The 25,522-nt window shown below is 41.1% G+C and overlaps 1 protein-coding gene across 7 annotated transcripts in view; it reads left to right on the forward strand.

The window, feature by feature from the left end:
- The window catches only part of DNMT3A (DNA methyltransferase 3 alpha), a 116,080-nt gene that overhangs the window by 23,566 nt on the left and 66,992 nt on the right, over positions 1-25,522 (forward strand). For all 7 annotated transcript variants that reach the window (XM_081340158.1, XM_081340161.1, XM_081340162.1 and 4 more), the window contains exons 3-4: positions 8,486-8,590; positions 24,616-24,874. In XM_081340158.1, coding sequence (XP_081196284.1) covers positions 8,486-8,590; positions 24,616-24,874 — 364 coding nt within the window. The remainder of the gene's footprint in view (positions 1-8,485; positions 8,591-24,615; positions 24,875-25,522) is intronic.

A 25,522-nucleotide genomic window follows, 5' to 3' on the forward strand; every position in this document is an offset into this window, starting at 1 on the left:
CATGAAGAATGACTTCTGCACAATATTGAAAAGACAGCAGGTGGACCTTGAGATGTCCTGCTTTGTTTAGATAAGTATCACACTTCAAATGGTTGTTGGAAAAATATAGGAAGTTGAGTCAAATCTGGAGGCAGATGTTGTAGACAATAGTCATAATTTGCATGACACTTTCTGAAACAATTTTTGCTTGGCCTTCAAAGTCAATTCCATGTATGACTTGCAGAATACATCAAATAGTTGTGTTAAAGCATTATTGAGAATTTTTCCTTTATGGTTTCTAAAGTTGAAGAGAAATTATCCGCTTTCCTTGATTCATGAAAATTCCAAAATGGGGTTAGTAACTAGGATTATAACCATAAAATTGCAACATTATTTTATTTATTCCTTTAAGGAACATTAATTCTACTTTTCAGCTACAAGTTGCTTGAGGCATCTGAGTGAAATAATAGAAAAATTAATACAAATACAAAAATATTTAGCAAAAGCAATAGTTAAAGAATGTAAATTATGCACTGATTTCCACAGGGGAAACAAAATGAAGTCAGCGGTGAGAATTCATTACTTTGGCAAGGCAAAATCTTGTCAGAACAGATCAGATTTTGGGATGTGAAAGTTCAGTAGAGAGGAACTAAGCAAGTATGTCATGGTTTACAACAGTGCAGATCTACATCATTTTCCCATCAGCACAGCTCAAGCAGGCAGCTTTTTTGCTGCTGGCTCCAAATGGGCAGTTTGATATAGGAAGAGGAGATCCTTCAAGCAAGCGTGCAGAACTTTGTGATCCTTGGATCCTCACCCCCAATCATGGTGTGAGAAATTGGCCATTTCTTAAACACTAGTGGTGTGGTTTTCCTTAGTTTTAAGTGGAAAAGAGAAATAGTTCACATTCCCTATCAGCAGAAAAATAGTAAAGAGTAAAATTGCAGCTTTGGGTTTCTGAAGGGCTAAGTGATCAGAACTGAGCTTCATGATGTTCTGCCTTGTACAAACTTATTTCTGAGCAAAAGCTTTTTCTTAGTAGTTGCAGCAAGGGGGTATAAGTGTATTATAGGATTATTTGGTAACGACAGTAAGATTGAAGAAGAAAGGGCGGGAGGACCCCTAGAGCAGGAGTCTTCAAACTTGGCCCTTTTATGACTTGTGGACTTCAACTCCCAGAATTCCTCAGCCAGGCACTCTGGCTGAGGAATTCTGGGAGTTGAAGTCCACAAATCATAAAAGGGCCAAGTTTGAAGACCCCTGCCCTAGAGGATAATTGAGCCATTTATTAAACCTGAATCACAGGTAGAGCTAATTAATGATTTAGGTATGGATGAGTCACAGATCCATCTGGAAGGAAACGCCGCACATTAGTGGAAAGAAAATAGAATGGATGCCTGTCCTTGTTTTGGAATCACACCAATCTACCATTATCAGTAGTTTACGGACCACCGTTGTTGTATATTTGTGAATGGAGGAATCTCCTTGAGAGGTTGTCCAGCTTTGGATGATTGAGCAAGTGGTGCTCTGTTTAAGAAGGGGCTTTTTCCTTTGAAAATCCTGGACTTTTAACCTACTAAGAACAGTAACTTTGGGCATTTCCACAGCTTCATAGCGCCAATGCATTTTCAAACCAACACACAATTATTTTCACTTCTGCCAGTCTTTAAAGGCAGAGTATATAGAGAAGTCATTTTGTGCTAATGGGGGGCTTCCTCCACTTGAGAGAAGGAGAGTGCAAACAGCGTTACAATATTCAGTCTCTTGGAGCAAGAAAAGGAATCATCTGACGTGCTTAGCCACCATTCCTTATTACATATAAAATCCCTCTGTGAGCAGGGGTGGTGAAATAATAAGGTATTGACAATTTTGTAACCACCCCTTGCTGCATTTGGAGTGGAGGAGACTAAACATGCAGATATGAATCTCTGTGGCACATAGTAGTAGAGTCCAGGGACTTTTCTTCCAGTCTGCGTTACCTTGCATTCGCCCTATCCTTGATTGGCAAAAAGCCTCTCCACATACATAGCTCTGCCTCTGTAGCTGACTTTTACTATATCTCAGGACAAGGGGTGATTTCTTACTTTCCTTTTCCTTTATATGCAGCACGATTAGCTGGCAGGAAATTAGCTGCCCAGTACTCACATGGCCCGGTGGCCAAGACGCCATGGCCTACAGGTTGGGGACCCCTGACCTATATTATGGTGGCTATTAATTTAGATAGACTTAAAAATTGTTTTCCCAAAAATAAGACCCGGCCTTATATTTTTTTGCTTCCAAAAGAGGCAACAGGTCTTATTTTGGAGGGATGTTTTACACTTTTACCTTAGGACCGCTGCAACCAGGCCTCCCACGCCCCAACACCTGCCTCGTCTTGGCGGCCCACTTTGATGACTGCTCACGACCACTTGCGTGTATTGCCTCTGTTTCACCATCAGAAGCCTTTCTGGAAGGCCTCTGATGGCAAAATGGAAGCCAGGGGGCACCCTGTGCATCAATCTGGAGCTCATTTCTTAGCTGTAGAGGCCTTTCTGGAAGGTCTTTGACAGCGAAACAGAAGCTGGGGGTGCCACGCATGTCAATCCGGAGCTCGTTTTTGGCTGCAGAGACCTTTCCTGAAGGCCTCTGATGGCGAAATGGAGGCTGGTGGCAATGCATGCAAGCGGCGGCGAGTGACTGCAGAAGAAGTGGGCCTGCAAGGCAAGGTAGGTTTTGGGGCTTGGGGGGGCCTGGCTGCAACTGTCCTAAGGTAAGTGGGTGTGGGGTGGTGGGGCAGCTCCACCCCCCCATCTCTGTCCTAGTTTGATGTTTAACTATGCGCCTTGCCCTACCTCATGCAACCAGGTGCAATGGAGTGGGCGGTGTCTTTAGGGCTCATTTTTGGGGTAGGTCTTATTTTCAGGGAACCAGAAGAATTGGATTGCTTCTGAATCAGTTTTATTCACACAATGGGATTCAGTCTGTTCACTTGGTTTTTAGCAAAGGCCTGAATGAAACAGCATCAACACCAATATTTAAGGCAGAAATTACTGGCATCTGAGTCCTACGGGAAAGGGCGGTATATAAATTCAATAAAATTCAAATTCAAATTCAAATCTTTTCTTCTATAATTGCCACATACTTTATGGCATCTTGAGTCAAGAGCAAGTGTACTTCTCCGGATGAAAGATGTGTTTACTTGGAGGTAAGGAGGGATGCTGACCTATTGTTAATACCCTTCCGAAATAAACTGCAAGTAACATTGCAATTCCTCTCTAAACAATGCAGCTGTGTTCATAAAACAATCTTAACCTGATTACTGATTTTTACCCATATTTTAGATTAATACAATAAACTAATTTTTGATTAATTAAATGAACTATGATCTATGTTTACAAAGCACAACTGCATCTGCACAAAAATTCTGCACCAAAATAACTAATGTTGTCTGAGTGCAACTACTTGGTTTGTAACAGGTTTGATTAAGCAAGTTGTGTTAACATAGCCATGCTTTATAGGAGTGCTTTTCAACCTTTTCACCCATTGTACCACTTTTAGGATATGGCAACATCATATCCTAAATATCTCTAAACAATGCAACACAGCTGCATTGTTTAGAGAGGAATTGCAATGTTACTTGCAGTTTATTTCGGAAGGGTATTAACAATAGGTCAGCATCCCTCCTTAAAGGTAAAGGTAAAGGTTCCCCCACACATGCGTGCTAGTCGTTTCCGACTCTAGGGGCCGGTGCTCATCTCCGTTTCAAAGCCGAAGAGCCAGCGCTTGTCCGAGGACGTCTCCGTGGTCATGTGGCCGGCATGACTGGACGCCAAAGGCGCACGGAACGCTGTTACCTTCCCACAGTAGTGGTCCCTATTTTTCTACTTGCATTTTTATGTGCTTTCGAACTGCTAGGTTGGCAGAAGCTGGGACGAGTAACAGGCGCTCACTCTGCTACGTGGCACTCGGGATTCGACCCGCCAAACTGGCAATCTTCTGGTCGACAAGCTCAGCGTCTTAACCCACTGAGCCACCGCGTCCCTTGTGTTAACATAGCCATGCTTTATAGGAGTGCTTTTCAACCTTTTCACCCATTGTACCACTTTTAGGATATGGCAACATCATTGTTGTGAGCATTTCTGTTGAGGATTGGCAGCAGGGGTGGAGTGGGGCGGTGTTTGGTTTTTATTTCCCCCCCTCTGCTGGGTGGTTGCAGCAGGTTTTGGTCACTTCACATGACCCTGGGACACTGTGACTGTTATAAATATGAATCAGTTGCCAAGCATCTGAATGTAAATCACAAGACCCTGGAGATGCTGCAACATTCCAGCTGATCGGTGCTTATTCTGGGCTCAGCAGAAGTGCCAGGATCAGCGCCTAGCTCCAGCTGGAGCCTGGCGCTGATTCTGGCGCTTCCGCTGAGCCTTGACAGCCCTGCAGCTCCAGACATCTCTCGCTCAGGCTTCTGCGGTGCTGCCACCGGTTCAGCTCATTCCCCTCCCCGGTTCAGCTCATTCCCCTCCCCGCTACCACTTTTCTAGGATGGCCGCGTACCATCTGCTAGGTGCCAATTATTATTATTATTTATTGAACTTATATACCGCCCTTCTCCCGTAGGACCCAGGGCGGTTCACAAGGCAATTAAAACAACATTACAATACAAAAAGTTAATAACCGTACCACTGGTTGAAAAGCCCTGCTTTATAGGTAGGATACAGAAAATGCAGTAGAGTTGGCTTCTCAAAATATTACATTTCTGAGTTTTCTCTGCTGCCTTTCAATCTTTTCATAGGCTTGATTTCTGCTGTTTGTGTCCTAAAACACAGCTGCAGCCCCAGTCTATCCATGCCAACTGGCAATGGCCTTTTGAAGCTTTTTATTGCTACAGGGCTGCTAACAGATTCCACCTTGTTCCTTTCTCAGAGACTTCATGTAATTTCTATTCCTTTAATCAGTGGCTTCCTGTTCACTTTAATTACCAATTAGCATTTTATAGCCAAAGCAGGTTTTAAAGCCAAAGCAGTTTTTCCATTATTAATCTTATTTTTTAAAATCAAATATTGCAAAAATATTGTCAATAAATAGCGTTTTGCCCTTTCCTTGTATCCGGGGGAGGGGTTCTACGGTGTCGCTTATAGTCATATAAACACTTAATTAAAACATTGGTATTATTATTGTTGTTATTATCATCATCATCATCCTTTGTTATTATTATTACTTTGTTTTGCATGTACACTGAGAGCTTATGCATGAGAGATAAATTTCTTGTGCATCTAATCACACTTGGCCAATAAAGAATTCTATTTGCAAGATATAGTACTACAATAAGGTTGATATATTCTATATATATGCATATCTTTTCTAGTCTTTTCTGTCATCTTTCTTTTCTAATCAAGATGACAAAAACCTCATAATATAACTATAGAAGTGTAGGTACATGAGGTTAAATTGCCCTTCACTATCCTCTGGGTTGGGGATGAAGAAAGCTTCTGTCAAACATCTCTAGGGAACACTACCCTGTATTGAAGAAGGTGAGGATAACTATTAAAGCAAATTCAGCATATCTTAAAAGCAGCAATGCAGCAAGAGCCTGCAACTTTTCATTGCTGAAACTGCAAAACTCAGCTTATAGAAATAAAAATAAATTTGCAGTAGTTGTGGCTTTAAAAAGGAAGCTGTTAAGTAAAATTACTTCTCTCTGCTAGGGGCATATTTATGCTGTTCTTTTGGGGGTCAGATTGGATTTAGCGGGTTGGTTAAGGTGCTGGATTAGGAGCGGAGAAACTTGAGACACAAAAACTAGTTGGATGACCTTGAGTTTCAGTCATTTTTTCTGTGCCCTAGGAGGAAGGCAATAAAAGAAGGAACCTGAAAATGCTGTCTGAATGACTGTATGGCCTTGTTCCTGTCCAGCCTGACTCAAAGGACAAAAATAAAAGTGATGTGGGAATTGATAAGTGAGGGCAGAACTTTGCAGAAGACCCAAAGAATATTAAATCAGGCAGGCGGGATGATTGTTATTGGCACCAAAGAACTTTTTTTTTAATTTCATGAAAAAATCAACTAAGGAAGAAAAGCTACTGTGCAGTTTCTGCTTCTGAATACTATCCCATTATAGCATAGCCAGGTTTTTCTGTTCATGTGATTTTTTTACAGAGTATCTGAGCATGGTCAAAATGTTATTCTGAGTGTTTCCCATGCTACTTCTATCTTTTTTTCAAATTTCTCACCACTACTCTTCTGTCATTGCCAAAAAGGATGTTTTAATGGACACAATGACATATTACAGAACAAACTCACTAGACGCCACAATTTCCATTTTCCCCCCTATTCATTATACCCTTTCCCCATCCCATTCTGATCCTTTAGACTGGTATTTTTTAAACGATTAGGCTGTTTTCTGATCATCAGAAAAAATACGGCACTTTTTCATTTAGTTGTAGGATTTATAAAACCCCTCACTTCAAAGACTCTAGCATATTGTTTGGGTTTTGCAAATAACAAGAGTAATACAACACTTACGTTTGGATTTTGAAAATAATAAGAATAAAAACCCTGAGAATTAATATATTTCTATAAACACTTAAATATATTTTTAAAGTTAATGATACCATACTCAGCCAGATATATATAGCACATTAAGAATGTGTAAAATATACTGTCTTACTGCTCTTTAAATTGGCAGCATCAATAGCTGTAAGTTATGGTTTCATTCATATTTTATAATAAAATTGTTATCGTGTGAGTATGCAATAAATTAAATAAATTATGCCTTACCAATACCATGAGGCAAATCTGTTAAAAATAGATTTTTAAATATAGTGTGTGAGCTGAACTGCACTATTTTGTAACTTTCCCAAGCATGGATAGAACATATTGGGAGTGTGTGTATAATGACTGAAGAGTGAAAAATTGATTGAAATTTCACATGAAGCTTATACTGAATTAAACTGCCAGTTTGGAAGCATCCAAGGTAAAATTTAGCAAAGCAATCTGGGCATCAATCAGTGGAAAAATGTGTGTGTGTGTGTGTGTGTGTGTGTGTGTGTGTATATATATATATATATATATATATATATATATATATATATATATATATATATATATATATATATATATATATATATATATATATATATATATATATATATATATATATATATATATATATATATATATATATATATATATATATAATTAATATTACCTTGCTAGGCCCCAAATATGGGACAAATCTTTATTTCCTGTTTCAGCCTAACCAAAGGCCATCGACAGGCAGTAGTCACAACAGTGACAGCACATATATATGATGATACAAAGAAAAAGGATGTGGTTGTGTAACAATATGGATGAAGGAAAAGGTTGATCTAGAACAGGCATGCCAGACTGCTGCTTCACGGGCTGGATGCGTCATGCTGAAACCACGCCCACCTCATTGCCGAAATGGGGAAAAAGTCCCGATGCTACACGAGTTTGACATGTCTGATCTAGAAGATGCTAACAGTAGTAATATGGTATTCATCAATTGATCTCCAGCCTTCTGTAATTGCCCCTGAAAGACCTAAAACTGTGTCATGAAAGAGAACAAAAAATAAAAATGTTTGCTGCATCTATGGGTCTCATGAACTTACCCTGTGTTTCCTGGGTAACTGAAGCCTAGACAGTCCCAGTCAACTGAAAATCCTTAATATTTTACCTTGGCTGTTGTTCATAGGTTTTCTCGATGCACATTTTTGCCTTGTTTGCCATTTCATTGCCCACCCTGGACCAGATGTTTAGGAATTTGACACAATGTGTTGTAGCACAATGTGTTGTAGCCTTATTTGTTGTAGACTTCATGGGAGAGGTGAGACCATGGAAGCCATGGGAGACTGAGGTGAAGAACAAAGAAATTAAAGCCACCAAATAAAGTGTTGCTGAAGAAATAAAAAATGGAATTAAAGGATAGAAAAGACTTAGCACAAGGACATTATTGTTGAAATCCAGTGATATGAGTATTCTAATTACCCCATTAAAGTTCCGTACATGGGATTTCCCTAATTTACCCCCACAATAACCCCATGAGGTAGATTGGGTTGAAAGAGGGACCACATTTGCCTGTGATGCTTCTTTACATAGCACAAAGTTAAATAGTCACTACCAGAAAACGTCATGATGACACCAATTTGTGTAGCTTTAAAAGAAGTTCAAACTCAGTACTTCTTGAGTTCTAAATGGAGCAGGACTCTAGTGAGGCTGATGGAAAGGAACAAGATGCACAGAGGTAGGAGCACAATCTTTTCTTTAAAAAAAAGAGACAATGCTCCTTTAAAACAAAGGGTTTTTTCCCCCAAAAAAAACTTGCACAGGGGATTCTGAGGGACCTCTTGGCTCAAGAGCTAAAAAGGACATTCTCTCTCTCTCTCTCTCTCTCTCTCTCTCTCTCTCTCTCTCTCTCTCTCTCTCTCTCTCTCTCTCTCTCTCTCTCTCTCTCTCTCTCTCTCTCTCTCTCTCTCTCTCTCTCTTTTTTTTTTCTTCCTGAAAACAGGGAGAAGAAGATCCTGAGGAGAATCGGAACAAGGAGGAGAAGCCAGATCCAGGAATCCCTGTGAGGAAAGTGGGGCGACCTGGTAGAAAACGGAAACAGCCAGTGGTGAGTGAAAGCCATTGCATGTCCAGAGATGCAAGATCAGTCACCCAGGGTGTGGATGGGAAGTTACTCTGACTGAGGCCTTTAAATAGGAGAACCAGATAAGGGAGAGTTGGGTTAGATTCTCAGTGCTTTCTTTCTAAAGCTGGAGTTTCTAGAGTCAGCAATTTCTAAGAATAGCTTTGTGGCCTTTGTTGGAGGAAAACAGCTACAAGAAGAAAGCAACTGGTTGGGAAACTCTATATGTTTTTGCATACAGAAAAACCACAGATCCATATGCGCTCACACAAATACATGCTGTCACTGATGCCTGTAACTCCATTCGCAGCTCCATTCCATTTGTAATTCCATTCAAATGGGATAGAAACTAATCATGAGCTGTGGTGGCACAGTGGTTAGAATGCAGTACTGCAGGCTACTTCTACTGACTGCTGGCTGCCAGCAGTTTGGCAGTTCAATTCTCACTGGCTCAGGATTGACTCAGCCTTCCATCCTTCCGAGATCAGTAAAAATGAGGACCCAGATTGTTGGGGGCAATATGCTGACTCTGTAAACCACTTAGAGAGGTCTGTAAAGCACTGTGAAGCGGTATATAAGTCTATGTGTTAGCGCTGTTGCTATTGCTAAGAAGAAAAGCAACCTTGAATTAAGGAGAAGCTTCCTAACAGTGAGAACGATTTTCCTTCAGAAGTTGTGGGTGCTTCATCACTGGAGGTTTTTAAGAGACTGGACAGCCACTTGTCTTAAATTGTATAGGGTTTCCTGTTTGAGCAGGGGGTTGGACTAGAAAACCTCAAAGGTCTCTTCCAGTTCTATTCTGATTGAATACATGCAGCTTCAGTCTGCAAATACCTCTTGGCTGGGTATTGTGTGGACACGCCTATGACATCTGGCAAAGCACCCAGCTCTTATTAAAAACAAAACTCCTCTAGGAAAATTGCAAAGAACTATTTTGGACAGTTCAGCTATTTCTAGTAAAAGGGTTTATGTTCTTGGCTCATAAACTGATGCATCACTGACAATGGCTGAGTTTCAGCAATTTGCTGACCTAACACCTTTTCTGGGTTTGTAAGTTGGATTACAAACACGTTGCATATACACAACACACAAACTAAAACAAAACCAAGGTTAAAGCTAACCAAGCTTAGTGGCCATTATGTAAGATGTGGAATTGAAGTTGCCTGTAAATATCAATGAATGTATGCATATCTCTGTGCACACAAGTTTCTTAAACTGCCGTCTAGTGGTTAGTTCCCTGTATAAGTTGGAGATAAGGAGAGTAGAATTTTAACATATCTGAGTGTTAGATTGCGTAAAGTGATCAAATTTGCCAAGATGTTGAAAGTTCTTTAGGTGCTCCTTTGGGATTAACAGGGTACCCTTGAGAGGTTCTATTTCTGTTGCAAATTGGAATAGAACTTCCTCTACTGATAAGCTGTGTTTACCAAAACATGATTAACTAGGAGAGTTGCCTAGAACTGTATAGGGGTTGGACTAGAGCAGACATGTCAAACTCATGACGTCACGTGACATCGTGCAGTGTATCGGGATGGTTTTGCCATTGCCGCCAATGGGGTGGGCGCAGCTTCTGGATGACACGTCCGGCCCCCAGACCAGCAGTTTCACACCCCTGGACTAGACTAGAGGATTTATAAGGTTATTTCAACCTGATGATTCTGTAATTTGTACAACATGCTAAGCTAGATTAGTTTAACATTGGTTAAATTGTACATATACTGTATGCATATGTATAGGAAAGTACCTTAGGGTACTGACCCGTTCTCATATGTTTGATTCATAGTTCACTCTTTGTGCAAAGCCAGGAAATGGTAATGTTGTATCCAGCCTAAGGATGAACACACCAACAGTTCCTCCCTTCTCTAGAGTATTCACCTCATATGAACCTAATTTAGTTGTCAGTGCCCAGTCAAACCAATTTTATTTCTTCAGACCTTACATTTTTAATGGGATTGATTTTTGCTGCTGCTTGTAAGGTTTATATTGGATCTACTGTGGTTTTATGCCCTCTTCTGCTATTTATAACTTTATTATGTATATTGATTTATTGAACTCTAGGGGCATACATGTAGCCCTTGATGAGGCACACTTCCACTTTCTCATATGTTGCTTGTGACCTGGTCCATGCAATGACTGATTATTGCCTCTTCAATTGATCAGAGATTTTTAGCTCAGACCATAAGCAGTAACAGATAGAAAAAGGCATTGGTGAAATGTATCTTTCAGGATCAAGTGCAAGCAAAATACTCTTGACTGCATTGCATTTAATAGAGTTGCTAATTAATCCATTAATCCATTAGACCATAAACTAAGCAGGCAAGCTATGTTTTCCACTATGCTAAACTACAATTCTTCCAGTTAAAACTAGTTAAGCTTTTCATGTGTGCAAATGCAGGTGTTTAGATCTTTAACTGACCCTGAAGAATATAATGCTATCCTTGGAGGGGGGATACTTGTGATGGAGGACTGTCTACTACTCCTCACCCTTCCTCATCCTCCCATGAACCTCAACTGGAGAAGAATCAAGTGTTCCTGGTTTCTCAAGCAAGCAAACTAAACTTCATGGTGATAAAAAGCATGCTGGTATACTGCAGGAAAACCCAGAAGACAGGCAGTCTTCCTTTTATCTGTCACAGAGAATTCCATCCTTGTTGGCAGAATCTCATTAAGGTTTCTAGTATTTTTATCCGGTGCATGGGATTTCCTTCCGATCTCTGGTATGAGAACTCCTGATCCAGTTGGGACCTGTGCAGATTAGTTTCCCAGAAGGCTGCTTTGCCAGTTGGGCCGTGGGAATGGCTTGCCCTTTTAACCATGGGCTCTCTACAGACTCCTTCACTTTGCTCTAGTTCTCTGCCTTGCACAGCTGCAACCTGATCTCTGGCACTGCTGCCATGGCCAGGGAAGGAAGCTGGCCACCAGCCACATGTTAGGCCACTTGGAGAAGAACTGCTGCTGTTGCTATGTTGCTGGCAGCTTCCCAAAATAGAATCAGCCTGGGCGGGGAGATTGCTATGGACATGGCAGGGAGGAAAGCAAGGTTGCTGCAAGGCTTGGAAAGGACGAGGAGAGCTGGATGACAGCCAGACTGCTGTCTCTCTGCTGCCAGAGGCAGAGACTGGAATGGATGCAGCTGCTTGGTTGGATCCCCAAATTGTATTTAAAGGGCTAGCATGAAAATGTTCTGGAAGGCTAAGCGTGGGACAGGTGAAGTATCTAGAGTGGCCTGCCCTATTCACATAATTACGCAGAACCATCAGATATAAAGGACAAGTGAAGGGAAGTCTGATGCTTTTGACACAGAATCCAACACTCTTAATGTTCCACATTTTCACTTTTCAAGAATCTGGCTTTGACAGAGCCAGTTTGGTGTAATGGTTAAGGCATCAGGCTAGAAACCAGGAAACTGTGAATTTTAGTCCCACTTTAGACACCAAACCTGGGTGACCTTGGACCAGGCACTCCCTCTCAGCCCTAGGAAAGAGGCAATGGTAAATCACTTCTGAAAAATGTTGCCAAGAAACTGCAGGGATTTGTCCAGGAAGTTGGCAGGAGTCAAAATTGACTCAAAAGGATCTAACACACACACGCCACCACTCCCACAACAGAATCTACAGCATGGCAGCAATATATCTGCTTATTGCCATAGCTTGGGGGGCACCCCCAAAATAATTAAATGAAAGGTTAAGAAAATAACGTGTTGCTAGAAACTAACACTATATGAGAGCAAGAATTCATCTGCCAGATAAAATTATTTAAATGTTGAGAGGGGTGGGGAGATTTCAGCTGCCAGGAGTTTAGAAAGATGGGTGGAAAATATTTACTGTGGGGACAAAATGAGATTTCCTCTCCTCTCATTGTCTCCAAACAGAACTTGAGGAATCTGGATGTACAATACTATGATTTGCAGATAAATCATTTAGCGGCAAATAACTTTTGCTGGTAGGTGGTGTGCTAAAGAAGGCGCGTAAGGCCTAAGGAATCAGCTAATCATCTATATTTGTGCAAATTGCATGTGTCACCTTCGATGGTGACTTGGAATAGATGCAATAGGAGGGACAGGGTCCATAATGGGGCGACAGAGTTCACACCTGTATAGTTTTCTGGTGACTCAAGAATGGGTGGAGAGCACTTTTAATTTGACAGTGGGGAAAGGTTCTAACCTTGGCTCAGCTTTCTCTGTCCAGCAGAAACAGGGGCATCAGCTGTCTCTATAAGCTGGCAGGCATGGATTACTTGAAAAATTGGCAGTAGAACTAATGCTAGTAACTGTTGAAGATCTTTTGAGCTTGAGGATAAGCCACTTTTCTGCAGCTTCAACTTGAACATTGGAAATGGCCCTTTCATTGCCTTTTCTTGCTGCCCTTACGTTGGCTAACTTTCTGCTGTATTGTTCCAAATTTTAGACAGCTTACCAAACCTCAGTCACTTGGTCTTCTGTAGTCTACCCAAACAAAAAGTGGAGACTAGCAACCAAAGTAACACAGATAATGTCTAGAGCTAGGCTACAGCTTGTAAACATTCATGTGGCCTATCAACTTCTACCACCTCTAGACAGCTGGATTATTGCACACAACCTCTAATGTTTCTGTGGTACCAAGGTTTACATGGAAAAAAGACAGTTAAACCAGTTACTATTACTGCATTTACATGGCCTTGAAGTGCCCGTCTTTCAGCTGAACAAGAATGTGGGCTGATAAATTTCTATGGATATTTCCTTGAGATCCATTTTAATACGTTTTGAGTATTGTGCCTTTCCATTTGGAAATGGGGGTGACATCGCTGTACTTTACAGTTATAAAAATTTAAAAGATGGCAAAAGTTTTCCTCCTATTAATAACAGGTGCCTGTGCTTCATTATTTGAGTAATATATAGGGATAATATGGGAACCTTTGCAACAATTGAAGTCTGTCCCTGTTTCTAAGACAGAAGTGGTCTGGGTCTGCACAATTTATGACATACTTAACCTAATAGACTCCAATAAACTTGTTTTGTGATATCTTGAGGTTCCTCCATGATTTTTGAAGTTGTAGACCCATGGCAGAAAGAGAAAGAGTGTATTGCACCTCAGAGAGGCCACTTGTGTTTGGCCAAAGAACTGTATTCACCTTGCAAAATCATATAACATGGACCCAAGCCTTCTCTTTCAAAAACACTGAGGCAGTCTAATAAAAAGACAGAAAAAATTCATCTAATTTAGAGCAAGCAGGTTAATCATGCAAGGGGACCAGGATGTGTGGGGTTGATCCAGGATCAAGTCTGAATTCTCATAAATGACAGCCACAGGTCGTCCTTGATGTATGATCACAATTGAGCCTAAAATTTCTCTTGCTAAGCAAGCCAGTTGTTAAGTGAATCATGCCCAATTTATGGCCTTTTTGCCATGGTTTTTAAGTGAGTAACTACAGTTGTTAAGTGAATCATGCAATTGTTAAGAGAATCTGGCTTCCCCAATTGTCAGAAGCTTCCTAGGAAGTTGCAAATGACATTCCCAGGACTTCAGGATGCTGTAGCCATCATAAATACATGTTGGTTGCCAAACACCCAAAGTTTGATCATGTGACACTATGGATGCCGCAAGGGCCATAGGTATGAGAACTGGCCATAAGTCACTGTTTTCAGGGCCATTGTAACTTTGAATGGTCTTTACATGAATGGTTTTAAGTTGAGGACTACCTGTAGTCCACTGACTTCACAAGCATGGGCCGATGTGTTTCTCCCACTCTGCTCATTTGCGAACAAGAAGTGTTATGTTTTATTTTTAAAGTTTAACTATTGGCTCATAGGAAGGCAGATTTAGAGCTGAATTTCAGCTTGCCAGCATTTATTGAGTCACCATGAATCAATCTGTGCTTTCTGAAATTTATTTTAGTCCTTCCTCTATTCATCACCTACAGAATTGCACACATGGGAACAATTCTCTTCCCTCTCAGTCAACATATGTTTAACTTCTCTTCCTTCTTTAAAAATGCCTCTTTGGTCAGTGTTAAAAGTGACCCCCACATCCATCCTTACTTTTCCATGACCTTAAAGTATCTATTGGGACAATTTCATTTCACATCTTGTGGCTAACTTCACACGACATGCCAAACCTGGGTTTACAAAGCAAGTTGCTCTGTTGATTTAAGCTGCTATGCCTAAGCAAATAAACAAAATGATTGCGGTAACAATGTCCAGATCCCTATAACAAACTGAACCACAACATAGCCTATTTTAGTTTATTGCCTGAGTTGAAATTCTTGGCGCTTTTGTGATTCACAGTTCCTTGTTTATAAAATACGAAGAACAATAGCAGAATGTTCTGGATTTTAAGGCCATCCACAGTTGAAGTTGAGCTTTGGTTTGGATATTATCTGTGCTGCTACCAACGCATGGCAGTTTTGAAGTTTCTCTGGGGCCTGCGTGTGTGTTTCAGTTTCTGAGGAAGTGTGTCTTTGATAAGGAGGGGGCCGGTTCCTCTGCAAAGCAGGACAGGAAACCTGCACTGCTAGGAGCTGGTGTGGACAGGTGGCGTGCAGAACCTTTTCTTTCTGGCTGGAGGGAGAAACCCCAAGGGCTGCTGCCGGGTAAGACACATTGACAATCTTCTTGAGTTTGTGGAGGTTTCATTCTCAGATTAAATAAGGAACACTAACAAGTTTTTAAAAGATCACTAGGAAACAATTACCTCGCACACACTCATTTGTCACTAGGGCAAGACACAAGGCTAATATATAGCTTGCCTTTCTTTCAGGAGCTTCAGGTGGCAAATAAGTCTCTCTCCTCTTAATTTCCCTATAACAAGACTGTGAAGGAGGTTGAACTGAAAGAATGACCAGCCCAAAGTCACTTAGTGACAATGATTGAAGGTGGCCTAGAATTTGGGACTGCTAGCTTTTTCTCCATCACCTTAGTCTACATTGATTCTCCTGGGCCTTGTATAGTTGCATTGTGTTGGAAGATTTTCGAGCGCAGCTGGAACAGCATCGCAAAAAGCTTAAGGCCACATGTAGTCCTAGTGCAGCTGTGTGAAACAGGGCTGGTGAAAAAAATACTGCTTAATAATACTATTAAGTAGTAATGGGGGCACAGGACATGGATCTGTCACCATGACTGTACAAGTTGTTTGTGAATCATAGCCTGCTCCTTGGGTCTAGCTCTAGAACTGCCCCGATGCTAGATCTGTGTGAGAACCTGATAGACCCATTTGTGCCTAACAGTAATCAAATATGGGTCCACCTTCCCTATTGCTGTTCCTTCATTTTGTGGGTAAAAGCTAACTTGCATAGGCACGTTCATATTCCTAGCTTTAGCAAGCATGTTGGTCTCACAAATTGTAGCACAGCCTGTTAGAAGTCAGACATTTGCAGCCTAGCTGTTACGCCTAGTTTTGATAGATAACAGCTATCCAGAGGTTTATCCATCGGTAATCCTACCTGAGGGACGCGGTGGCTCAGTGGGTTAGGACGCTGAGCTTGTCGATCAGAAGGTCGGCAGTTTGGCGGGTCGAATCCCGAGTGCCGCGTAACAGAGTGAGCACCTGTTACTCGTCCCAGCTTCTGCCAACCTAGCAGTTCGAAAGCACGTAAAAATGCAAGTAGAAAAATAGGGACCACTACGGTGGGAAGGTAACAGCGTTCCGTGCCCCTTTGGCATCTAGTCATGCCGGCCACATGACCATGGAGACGTCCTCGGACAAGCGCTGGCTCTTTGGCTTTGAAACGGAGATGAGCACCGGCCCCTAGAGTTGGAAACGACTAGCACGCATGTGCAGGGGAACCTTTACCTTTTTAATCCTACCTGAAAACCTTCTAAACCAGGGGTCTTCAAACTTGGCCCTTTTATGACTTGTGGACTTCAACTCCCAGAATGGCTGAGGAATTCTGGGAGTTGAAGTCCACAAGTCATAAAAGGGCCAAGTTTGAAGACCCCTGTTCTAAACTGATATGCTTCATGGATTGATTTGGGACCGTGTTGAGATATGCTCTCCGCCTCACTGTGTTCCCAGCTCCTCATCTTGTCCTCAGTGCTTGACAGAATGCATGCTAGTTTTCTGCACAGTTTTGGCTCAAATTTAATGAAAAACTGTTTACCGGTTCAGATAATTTATTAAGCTTATCATTGCATTTTTTCCATTGGATGTCAGTAAGGCACACATTTTGTCTCTGAACACAAGGTGGTGGTTAAGTAAACCCTAGTTTCTATGAGATAGGGTGCTGATAGATAATCTTTGTTGCAATTCTTCAAGGAAGTTTGTCATTCCTAGTGCTTGTTAACATGAGATTCAATCTATCCTGGATTACTACCATTTGAAATGGAAGGGATTGGTAGGGTGCTGTTCTGTCCTTCAAATGTTGCCACTCAAGATCCAGAGAGCCCAGTATAAAATGCAGGCTGCCAGCTCTGTCATTGTCATGAACTTGTTTGTTTGCTACTGTGAACACACAATGTTGAACTGGTATACATTTGAAGCCCTTTATGACTGCATGTCAGCATCTCTCAGCATTGTTTCCCCTTCCTGTAAAAGAAATAGGTGGAACATTTGCTGTCAGGCAATTTGCAGGGTGTTCAGTAGTCATAATATCCAATATCCTTTTTGGGTCTCTTGCTCTCCCTAAGCTACCATACTTAGGGCAAGGCCTACATTTCTCTCTAGAAGAATATGCTTTTTTAGGTGTTAGTTTTACTTCTGTTTATCTCATTAGAGCGATGAAGAGAGCAGGGGAAATTCCCTTGCAAGGTCTCTGTGTAAACTGTGGTGAGTCGTGTTATATAGTTGCCATTAATAGGTGCATGTTGGGAATTCACCACTTCAGTCTACTACTTTGTCCACATTAATATGCTTAAACATATGTGGTGTAATAATTGCTTCTTAATATTCAGATTTAGTGTTGCTTCTCCCTCCTCACAAAGATAGGGTAAGATTGCTAGAAACATTTTAGCATAGCCTTGAGATAGAACCCATGAAGGTGGTTGAAGCTTAGTCTGGCCTGATTATTTGGGATGCATTGGATCCTGATAAAATGGACAGGATTTTTGGAAATATTAGCTCAGCCACCTGTGTTGGAATCAGGTTTCTCCTGGTGAGCTAAGGTTTCCTTGGATATATCATGTTGTGAGATCCTGATAGTGGTGAATTCGTTCTTGAGAAATGAATTCCACCACTGCTTATATAGAGGCATTTGGTTAGCCCTTCCTCAAAAAACTATTGCTCAAGGCAATGATTTTGGATAATTATCATTATATACGTAGTGATTGTACAGCAGCTTCAGGAAATCCCATAGGAAATACATTATTTGGTTCCTTTTCAGTACAGTTTCAGACCTAAACATGAGACTGGAACATCATTAACTATATTTGTGGATGGTGGAAGAGGCTGGAGGTTGTCTGTGCATCCTGACTCTTGATTTGTCAGTGGTTTCTGATATCATCAATCATGGTATCTTTCTAGCCTGATTCCAGGGATTAGGATGTACATTTTTACATTGGTTATTTTTCCTTTCTCTGGGGGTGGTTCTAGTCAGTTTTGTGGGGTGCAGTGGTAGGAAGGTCCTTCAGGGCTTGATGTTCTCCCCATTCCTGTTTATCATCTACAAGGAGTCACTGGATCAAGTCATTTGATGTCATGGATGAGATATCTTCAGTATTCTGATGATACCCAGTTTTACACCATTGCCCCAGGTTAAGTAATGCTGTAGAGCAAACATGTCAAACTCGCGATGTGACGTGACGTCACGCAACATATCGGGACAGTTTTGCCATTTCCGGCAATGGGGTGGGCGCAGCTTCCATATGATGCGTCTGGCCCATGGGCCAGCAGTTTGACACCCCTGCTGTAGAGGTTCTTTTAGAATAGGAATTATTTTTTTGGGGGGGAAGAGGGAGTCTGGATGGGAAAGAACAGATCCATAAATTTTCATCTTTGGTTCTGGAGAGGGTTGCACCAGTGTATAACTTGAGGATCCTCCTGAACTCATAATTCCTGTTCTAAAAGCAGCTGGTAGCTGTGGCCAGGCGTTTTTTTTTACAATTTTGTTTTGCGCACTAGTTGCATCATTTTGTGGACCAGAAAGAACTGCTTGCAGTCACTTACGCTCCATCTCCCAAGTGGAATACTGCAACACACTTTCCATGGAACTGCCCTTGAAGGTCATCCATATGTTGTGGGTGTCCAGAATTCAGCAATGCGAAGAATTACAGGCACAGTTTGATACATGTTATATTTCTGCTATGTAAACTGCACTAGCTGTTAGTGTGTTTCCAGGTGGAATTCAAGGTGCTCGTTGTCACCTATAAAGCCCTTCATGTCATGGGACTGCATTATTTGTAGGACTCCCTGTTGTTAATTGTTTCTATCCATCCTACTGGATTTGACAGAAGGGCACATTCCAGGTCCCTTCAATTAAAGGCTATTAACTTTTGGGACTTCAGAAGTCTGCCTTTTCTCTTGCACTGACTGCCTTCTGGAAGACCACATCCCCAGAGATTAGATTTGGCCCCAATCTGACCGGCCTTTCATAAAGCTTTGAAGAACCTAGATATGCATCAGGACCTGGGGGTCAGGAGGATAGATGGCTCATTTAGAGGGCTTTGTTGATAGTTTTGTCTGGGTTTATCCTTGGTAATCAATGTTGTTTTTTAAACTCTTTGTTAATATTGTTTTAATGAGTTGTTAGCCGTTCATAGTTGCAATAGCAAGATGGGTGGTGGTATACATTGATTAGATAGACAGACAGACAGAATGTCCAGTTAGAGATTATTATGGGACCTCTGAAGGGACAGGTTGATTCCTTTACTCTCAAATGATAACAGTTTGTGAACGTGGATGAAACTCTTCATTCTCATATCAGAAAAAGTGGTAAGCGCCATGGCAGAACTTTTGTCTGTTGAACTGGCTCTGTTTTGCCTGTAGAACTGTGTGGATGGGCAGATATTATTTAATGAGTTCACTGGTTAGCAATTGTTAAGAGTTTGTCGCCTTTTATGTTGTTAGAACATGATCCAGAACTGTTATCCTGGGAGCCTTTTTCAGTGCTTGCTATGGGTTGTGTTGTGTAGGATATGTTGTATATCCTAGACATCTCCTTCCCATCACACTAAATTTAAGATAGCAAATGGAATTAAACAACAGGGAAAGGAAATGAGGGCAGCATAACTTCAAAAGCATGGAAGTTATTTGAAGATACTAGCAGCCTGCCCAAAAGTCAAAGACCATCTTCTTACAAAGTCATAGAATTACAAACTTTGGGACTCTCCCCACTTGCTCCTAACCATAGCATGAACAAGTCCCAATAACTTTTTTTCCTATTGTGTCTTCATCAAGTTGCATTCCTTTCATCTTTAACCCATACCTGAGGCAGCTTAAAGGTATCCTTAGTTCTTCTGGTGTTAAGATACAGTTTTCCCCTTTAAGCAGGCATCAAGCTATGGCAGTTTTGCCTTGGTTGTTATCTAAGGTATTTTACTAGCCACTTATCAATATCACAAAAGAAATAACCCCTAGGGTTGAGATCAATTTGGTATCGCCCATTTTAATCTGTGGTACTGTACCCTGCCCTCTGGTATCCATGCACTGTCTTGCAGGACCATTCTGCATTGGGAAATGGGATCAGCCAATTATTTCAACTCTTGCTTTCCTCCTCCATTCATAAGATCCCCAGAACAAAGGCTTAGATCAGTCTAAACAACCATTAGACCAGTGGTACCATGTCTATGTCAGCATGGTAAAGTGGGAGAGAAAACGGCTCTCTATTGTTTCATGTCTCATTCTTTCTGCAACTCAGCTAATGTTGACTGCTTTTGAACATGTCTGAGCACTTTTCTTAAATATCTCTTCTTGGGTCTTTCCCCATTTTTTTGAGTCAGTGGAAGTGTAGCTGTTCATTTATTGATCTTGAAGCATTTTGCCATCTGTCTCTTTCTGCCTCACTATGTCAACGTTTACATATCTTTTCCACCAGTTAAGAGTGTCTCATCCTATACCAATGGATTTTATTTCTTTTTTCCATTTAAATCATTTATTTCTGTTAAATTTCATCATTATTTTCAGTCCCCCTCCCTGACTTAACAAATTTTTGAATTTTGTTCGTGTTCAAGAGTATTACCTCTACGTGTATTCTAGCCATATCTGTGTTATCTGCAGATCTGATAAATGTTCTCGCTACCTCTTTATCCAAGATTAATGTGCATGTTGGAAGATTACAAGTTTGAGGATCAAACACTACTGCACCCACCTTGGTACCTCTCTCCAGTGTGCTGTAAATTATTTGGCACTCTTTGAATATGGTTTTCATGCGCACTGGGGAATCACCAAATGGATATGCCACCCAGTTCATGCTAGCTTGCAGATCAGAAAGTCATAGAGTATTTTGTGACATGCTTTGCTAAAGTTAAAATACACTATCTCTACGGCATTCCCATGATTTTCTAAGGAAGTTATCTTGTCAAAAAGGACAAGGTTAATCTGGACAAATCTATGCTGACATCCTGTGATCACCACATTATTTTCAGGGTACTTAAATCAAATTTATCTAGAGATTTCTTGGGTATTGATATCAATAGATGTCTCTTAATTAGATTTCTGTCAAGCACAAGTTGGATTTTGCTCTTCACCATTGTTAGGTGGAGTGCATGTCCTTTTTGGGAAGACTGACTCAAAATAAAAATTGTTGTAGTTTTGCGCTGTTACCAGTTAGCAGGAGGATATCTAAAGGAATGTCATATAAAGGAAAATGTTTTTTCTTATCCAAGAGGATAAAACCAATGGATTGAAACGAATGAATAATAGATTGTTAGCCCTCCTGGGTAAACCAGACAAGAAACATAACTAGATGAGCTAAATCTTTTTTGTGGTAAAGGTACATTAACAGAATCTTACAAAACTGAAGGTACAACTTGTTATCACTGTTTTAACTGTCAAATCAATTAAGGTGGATTCTTCCTAATTTTCTTTCTCTGACCATTAAGCAATTGTGAGGTCCCCCGTCTCTTGCCTGATCAATCCCTAGGCCCCCGAAGTCATTCCATTGCATAGATTCAGGTTATATATTAGGAAAAACTTCCTAACCATGAGACAGAAATGTTGTTCAACCATTTCACACATGTCACGATATCTTCCCCTTTACTGTTGGTCTTCAAGCAGTGAATGGCTAGCCTTCTATCTCAAAATATTAAGCAGAGGGTTGGGCTAGATGAATTTACCTTTTAATTCATAGAATCCTATTTAATTCCTATCTAGTGGTTAAGGCATCAGGCAAGAAATCTGGAGGCCATGAGCTTTAGTTGCAGGTTAGGTGTGAAAGCCAGCTGGTGATTTGGGCCAGTCATACTCTCTCAGCCTGACTTGTCTCATAGGATTGTTGATTTGGGAAAAATAGGTGGAGGAAGGAGTATTAGCTGTGTACTGATTTGAAATAAAGGTGGGATAAAAATTGCCATTTCTGCCAAGATTGAATATCTGGTTGAGTATATAGCATATATTCCTTCATCTCCGGAAGCCTAATAGCTTAACAGTTACCTAGTAAATACGAAGAAGCAAAAGAAGGTCTCTAGGAAGGAATTGGGGCTGATGCAGACTGACAGTATGCAAGTGATGTTTGTGCAAGATGAATCTGTGACTAGCAGCAGGAAAATGTGATTTTGAGATGATCTTAATTCACTTGGCTTTAGCAAAGGTGATTGAGAGAAGAAGGCAGCCCACGGAACTATTGCAGAAATAAATATTGTATAGATGGGGAATCCCATTTGGCTCTTGACACCAAGCAATTACTTCAGTAACATCAAACGGTTTATTTCCTCATAAAATCTAGTTTAGATCCAAAGGAAAACAAGTTTAAGAGAAAGGAACAAATGGTTAGTGATAAAAGGAGTTATCAAAGCATCCTCCAAGAATAACACTTCTCCATTTCTTTTCTTTTTCCAATGGCCGTATTCAGATAGGAGGCAATACCTTTAGGCTGACAAAACACTGCTATTCCTGCACCTTGCAAAATCCTGTTTCTCTCTCAATTGCAATGGATCTAGACGGTATTTTCCCTTGCATAAAAGTGCAAGAAGTACTTACTGTTTTTCCCCCATTAAGGGCTTAAACTGTCCTATTCAGTTTAAAGATTGCTGAGACCTCTTATATCTAAGACAGGGGTGTCAAACTCAATTTCATTGAGGGCCGCATCAGCATTGCAGTTGCCCTCAGGGGGCCGGGTGGGCGTGGCCTGGGTGGGCGTGGCCTACTGGGTGGGCGTGGCTAGAGTGCGTATGGCCTACTGGTTGGGCGTGGCCAGCTCTACATGGTTCGCATCAAGGGTGCCTATGGGGGCCTGGGCAGGAGTGGGACAGATCTGAGGGTCTCTGGCAGGAGGAGGATCTCTGGGCCAGGGCCAAGGCAGTGGGGGCCGTTCCCTCACTGTTTCCAGGATGGCTTCGCGGGCCGCATGAAACCACTTCGCGGGCCGCATCCGGCCCCCGGGCCTTGTGTTTGACATGTCTGTTCTAAGCCATGAAGGTTTTTTTTTGCAGTGTTTCATAACCAAAGGCAGCAACAGAAGACAAGTCTACGTTTTATCCATCAATCATTAATTTATGAAATGTGGGCATTCCTCAGCTTTATTCTCTATTATAAACAAACAAAAATACCCATTCTTCAATAAAGATGATTAGAGGTCTGGAGGCTAAAACATATAAGGAACGGCTGCTGGAATTGGGTATGTCTAGTTTAATGAAGAGAAGGGTGAGGGGTGACATGATAGCAGTGTTCCAATATCTCAGGGGCTGCCACAAAGAAGAGGGAGTCAAGCTATTCTCCAAAGCACCTGAATGCAGGACAAGAAGCAACGGATGGAAACTAGTCAAGGAGAGAAGCAACCTAGAACTAAGGAGAAACTTCCTGACAGTTAGAACAATTAACCAGTGGAACAACCTTCCTCCAGAAGCTGTGAATGCTCCAACACTGGAAGTTTTTAAGAAGAGACTGGACAGCCATTTGTCTGAAATGATATAGGGTTTCCTGCCTGAGCAGGAGTTGGACTAGATGACCTCCAAGGTCCCTTCCAACTTTACTATTATGATTAGTGGTAGCTGAAACAAAATCTCTTCCTTAATTTCACAGGGACTTTTAAATTGTGCTTTTTAGAGAAATCTAAACCAGTCTTTCAGATCATCTGGTCCTAAGATACATATTTAGGGCTTTAACAGTTTATTTACTTATCACATTTAGAGGCTGCCCATCTCCCTCATAGAGCCACAGTTACAAGAAGTACTTTAAATCCCCAAACAGACTGGAAGCTAGTACAATTGACAAAGCATAAACCTAACATAAATCTAATCATCCACCTTCAGTGGTTCTGTTTTTCAGAACTTTTTTTTTTAAACAAGTGAACCCTATGCAAGAGTTTAAAAGGAAAATTGTCATCACATGGGGCCAAGGCACCTCTAGTTACATACAGTTGTAGATAATTTATCAGTAAGATTTGATAAAAGGTACTTAAAAATTATTCTTTCTACATACCCATGGGAAATCTTTATTCATCTCAATTGTAATTCAAAATACACCTTGTTTCAATTTATCAATGCAAATTATTTATTGTCAGCACTTTACAGATTATTACAATGTGCTTACATTTAATCCTTAATGTAATTATATAAATATACTACCTCTTTTTCCTGAATTTCTTTCCCTCATATCTCACAGCTAACAGTAGTTTCTTTCTTATTCTCCTTACATTGTGTGAGTTTATTTAACAGCTCAGGATAACAATCCATGCAATTAATGGTGGGGGTTTGGTTTACAAAAGCATATGCTACAGTTTGTTACTCTTTGTGGTGCAGGAAGATTTGTTCTTGTTTACATGTGAAGCAAATGTTTTCTCATTAGACAGCAGGGCTTCCTTCACAAATCTGTCAAGGTTTGCCTTAGATGGGATTTATAGAAGCTTGATGGCTTCTTTTGTCCTGGGGTCTTCTTCCAGATACAGGTGTGAATGACTTCAGCTATTTTTCACACCTTTTTTTTCTTTCCTGCTTTTGTCCTTTTCAGGTGGAGACCAGCGAAATCCCCAAAGACACAGCTTCAGCACCCAAGTGCCCCCCACCTACCCACAACACCAGCCCTATGGAGCAAGTGCCCAATGGAGATGCTGAGATGGGTGCTTCTGAGAATTGCACTATGACCGATCTGAAGGGCAGGCAGCGAAGTGAAAACGAAGCCAGTGGCCCACCAGAAGGAGAGATGGGACGGGCCCTGGAAAACGGACGCTGCACCCCCAAGGACAGTCCTGATCCACCTACTAGTGAAGGTGAACCGAAAGTGTCAGCTCAGCCTCTTGTAGTCTAAGCAGGAAAGAGTTTAAAGTATCAAGGATAACTATCCTATAGGATTAGTCAAGCTCTCACATCCTAGAAATTAAAGTGAACAGGGCAGAGGAGGTTTAAGTGAGGCTATCTATGGCAAAGAAAGAAATGATATAGACCTGGAGTCTTGTAGATGTGTAGAGTCCTTGGTGATCTCTGAGCTTGGTTGTTTGTGTGCATAAGTTTCATTACCAGACTAGTGCACTGATAATATTACCTAGTCTGGTAACAAAATGTCAGCAGGCAAACAACCAAATTCAGAGACCACCAAGGACTTCACAGTTCAGCCCTGAGCTACATACTGTATATTCTCTTTTCTTGTGGATATTGTCACAGAACTATAGCTTGACGGTATGTCACATATCTTAAAGCTATGGAGCAGTTTTTGTTGTATTTTGTGTCTTTTTCTGTCAGTGGCCAAGGTTCTGCAACTTGCACAAGAACCTTCATACTAGCAGTATTAACTGTCAAGGTCTTGTTAAATCACTAAGAAGCCCCCAAAAGAACTTTGCAATTTAAAAAGTGTTGTTTTCTTTTTAAAAAATAAGGTAATGAATGAACAGATCAACATGTGTGTGAAGCGTTAATTATAA

This window comes from Vipera berus (genome assembly GCF_964194415.1).
Source record: "Vipera berus genome assembly, chromosome: 1".
NCBI classification, from domain to species: domain Eukaryota; kingdom Metazoa; phylum Chordata; class Lepidosauria; order Squamata; family Viperidae; genus Vipera; species Vipera berus.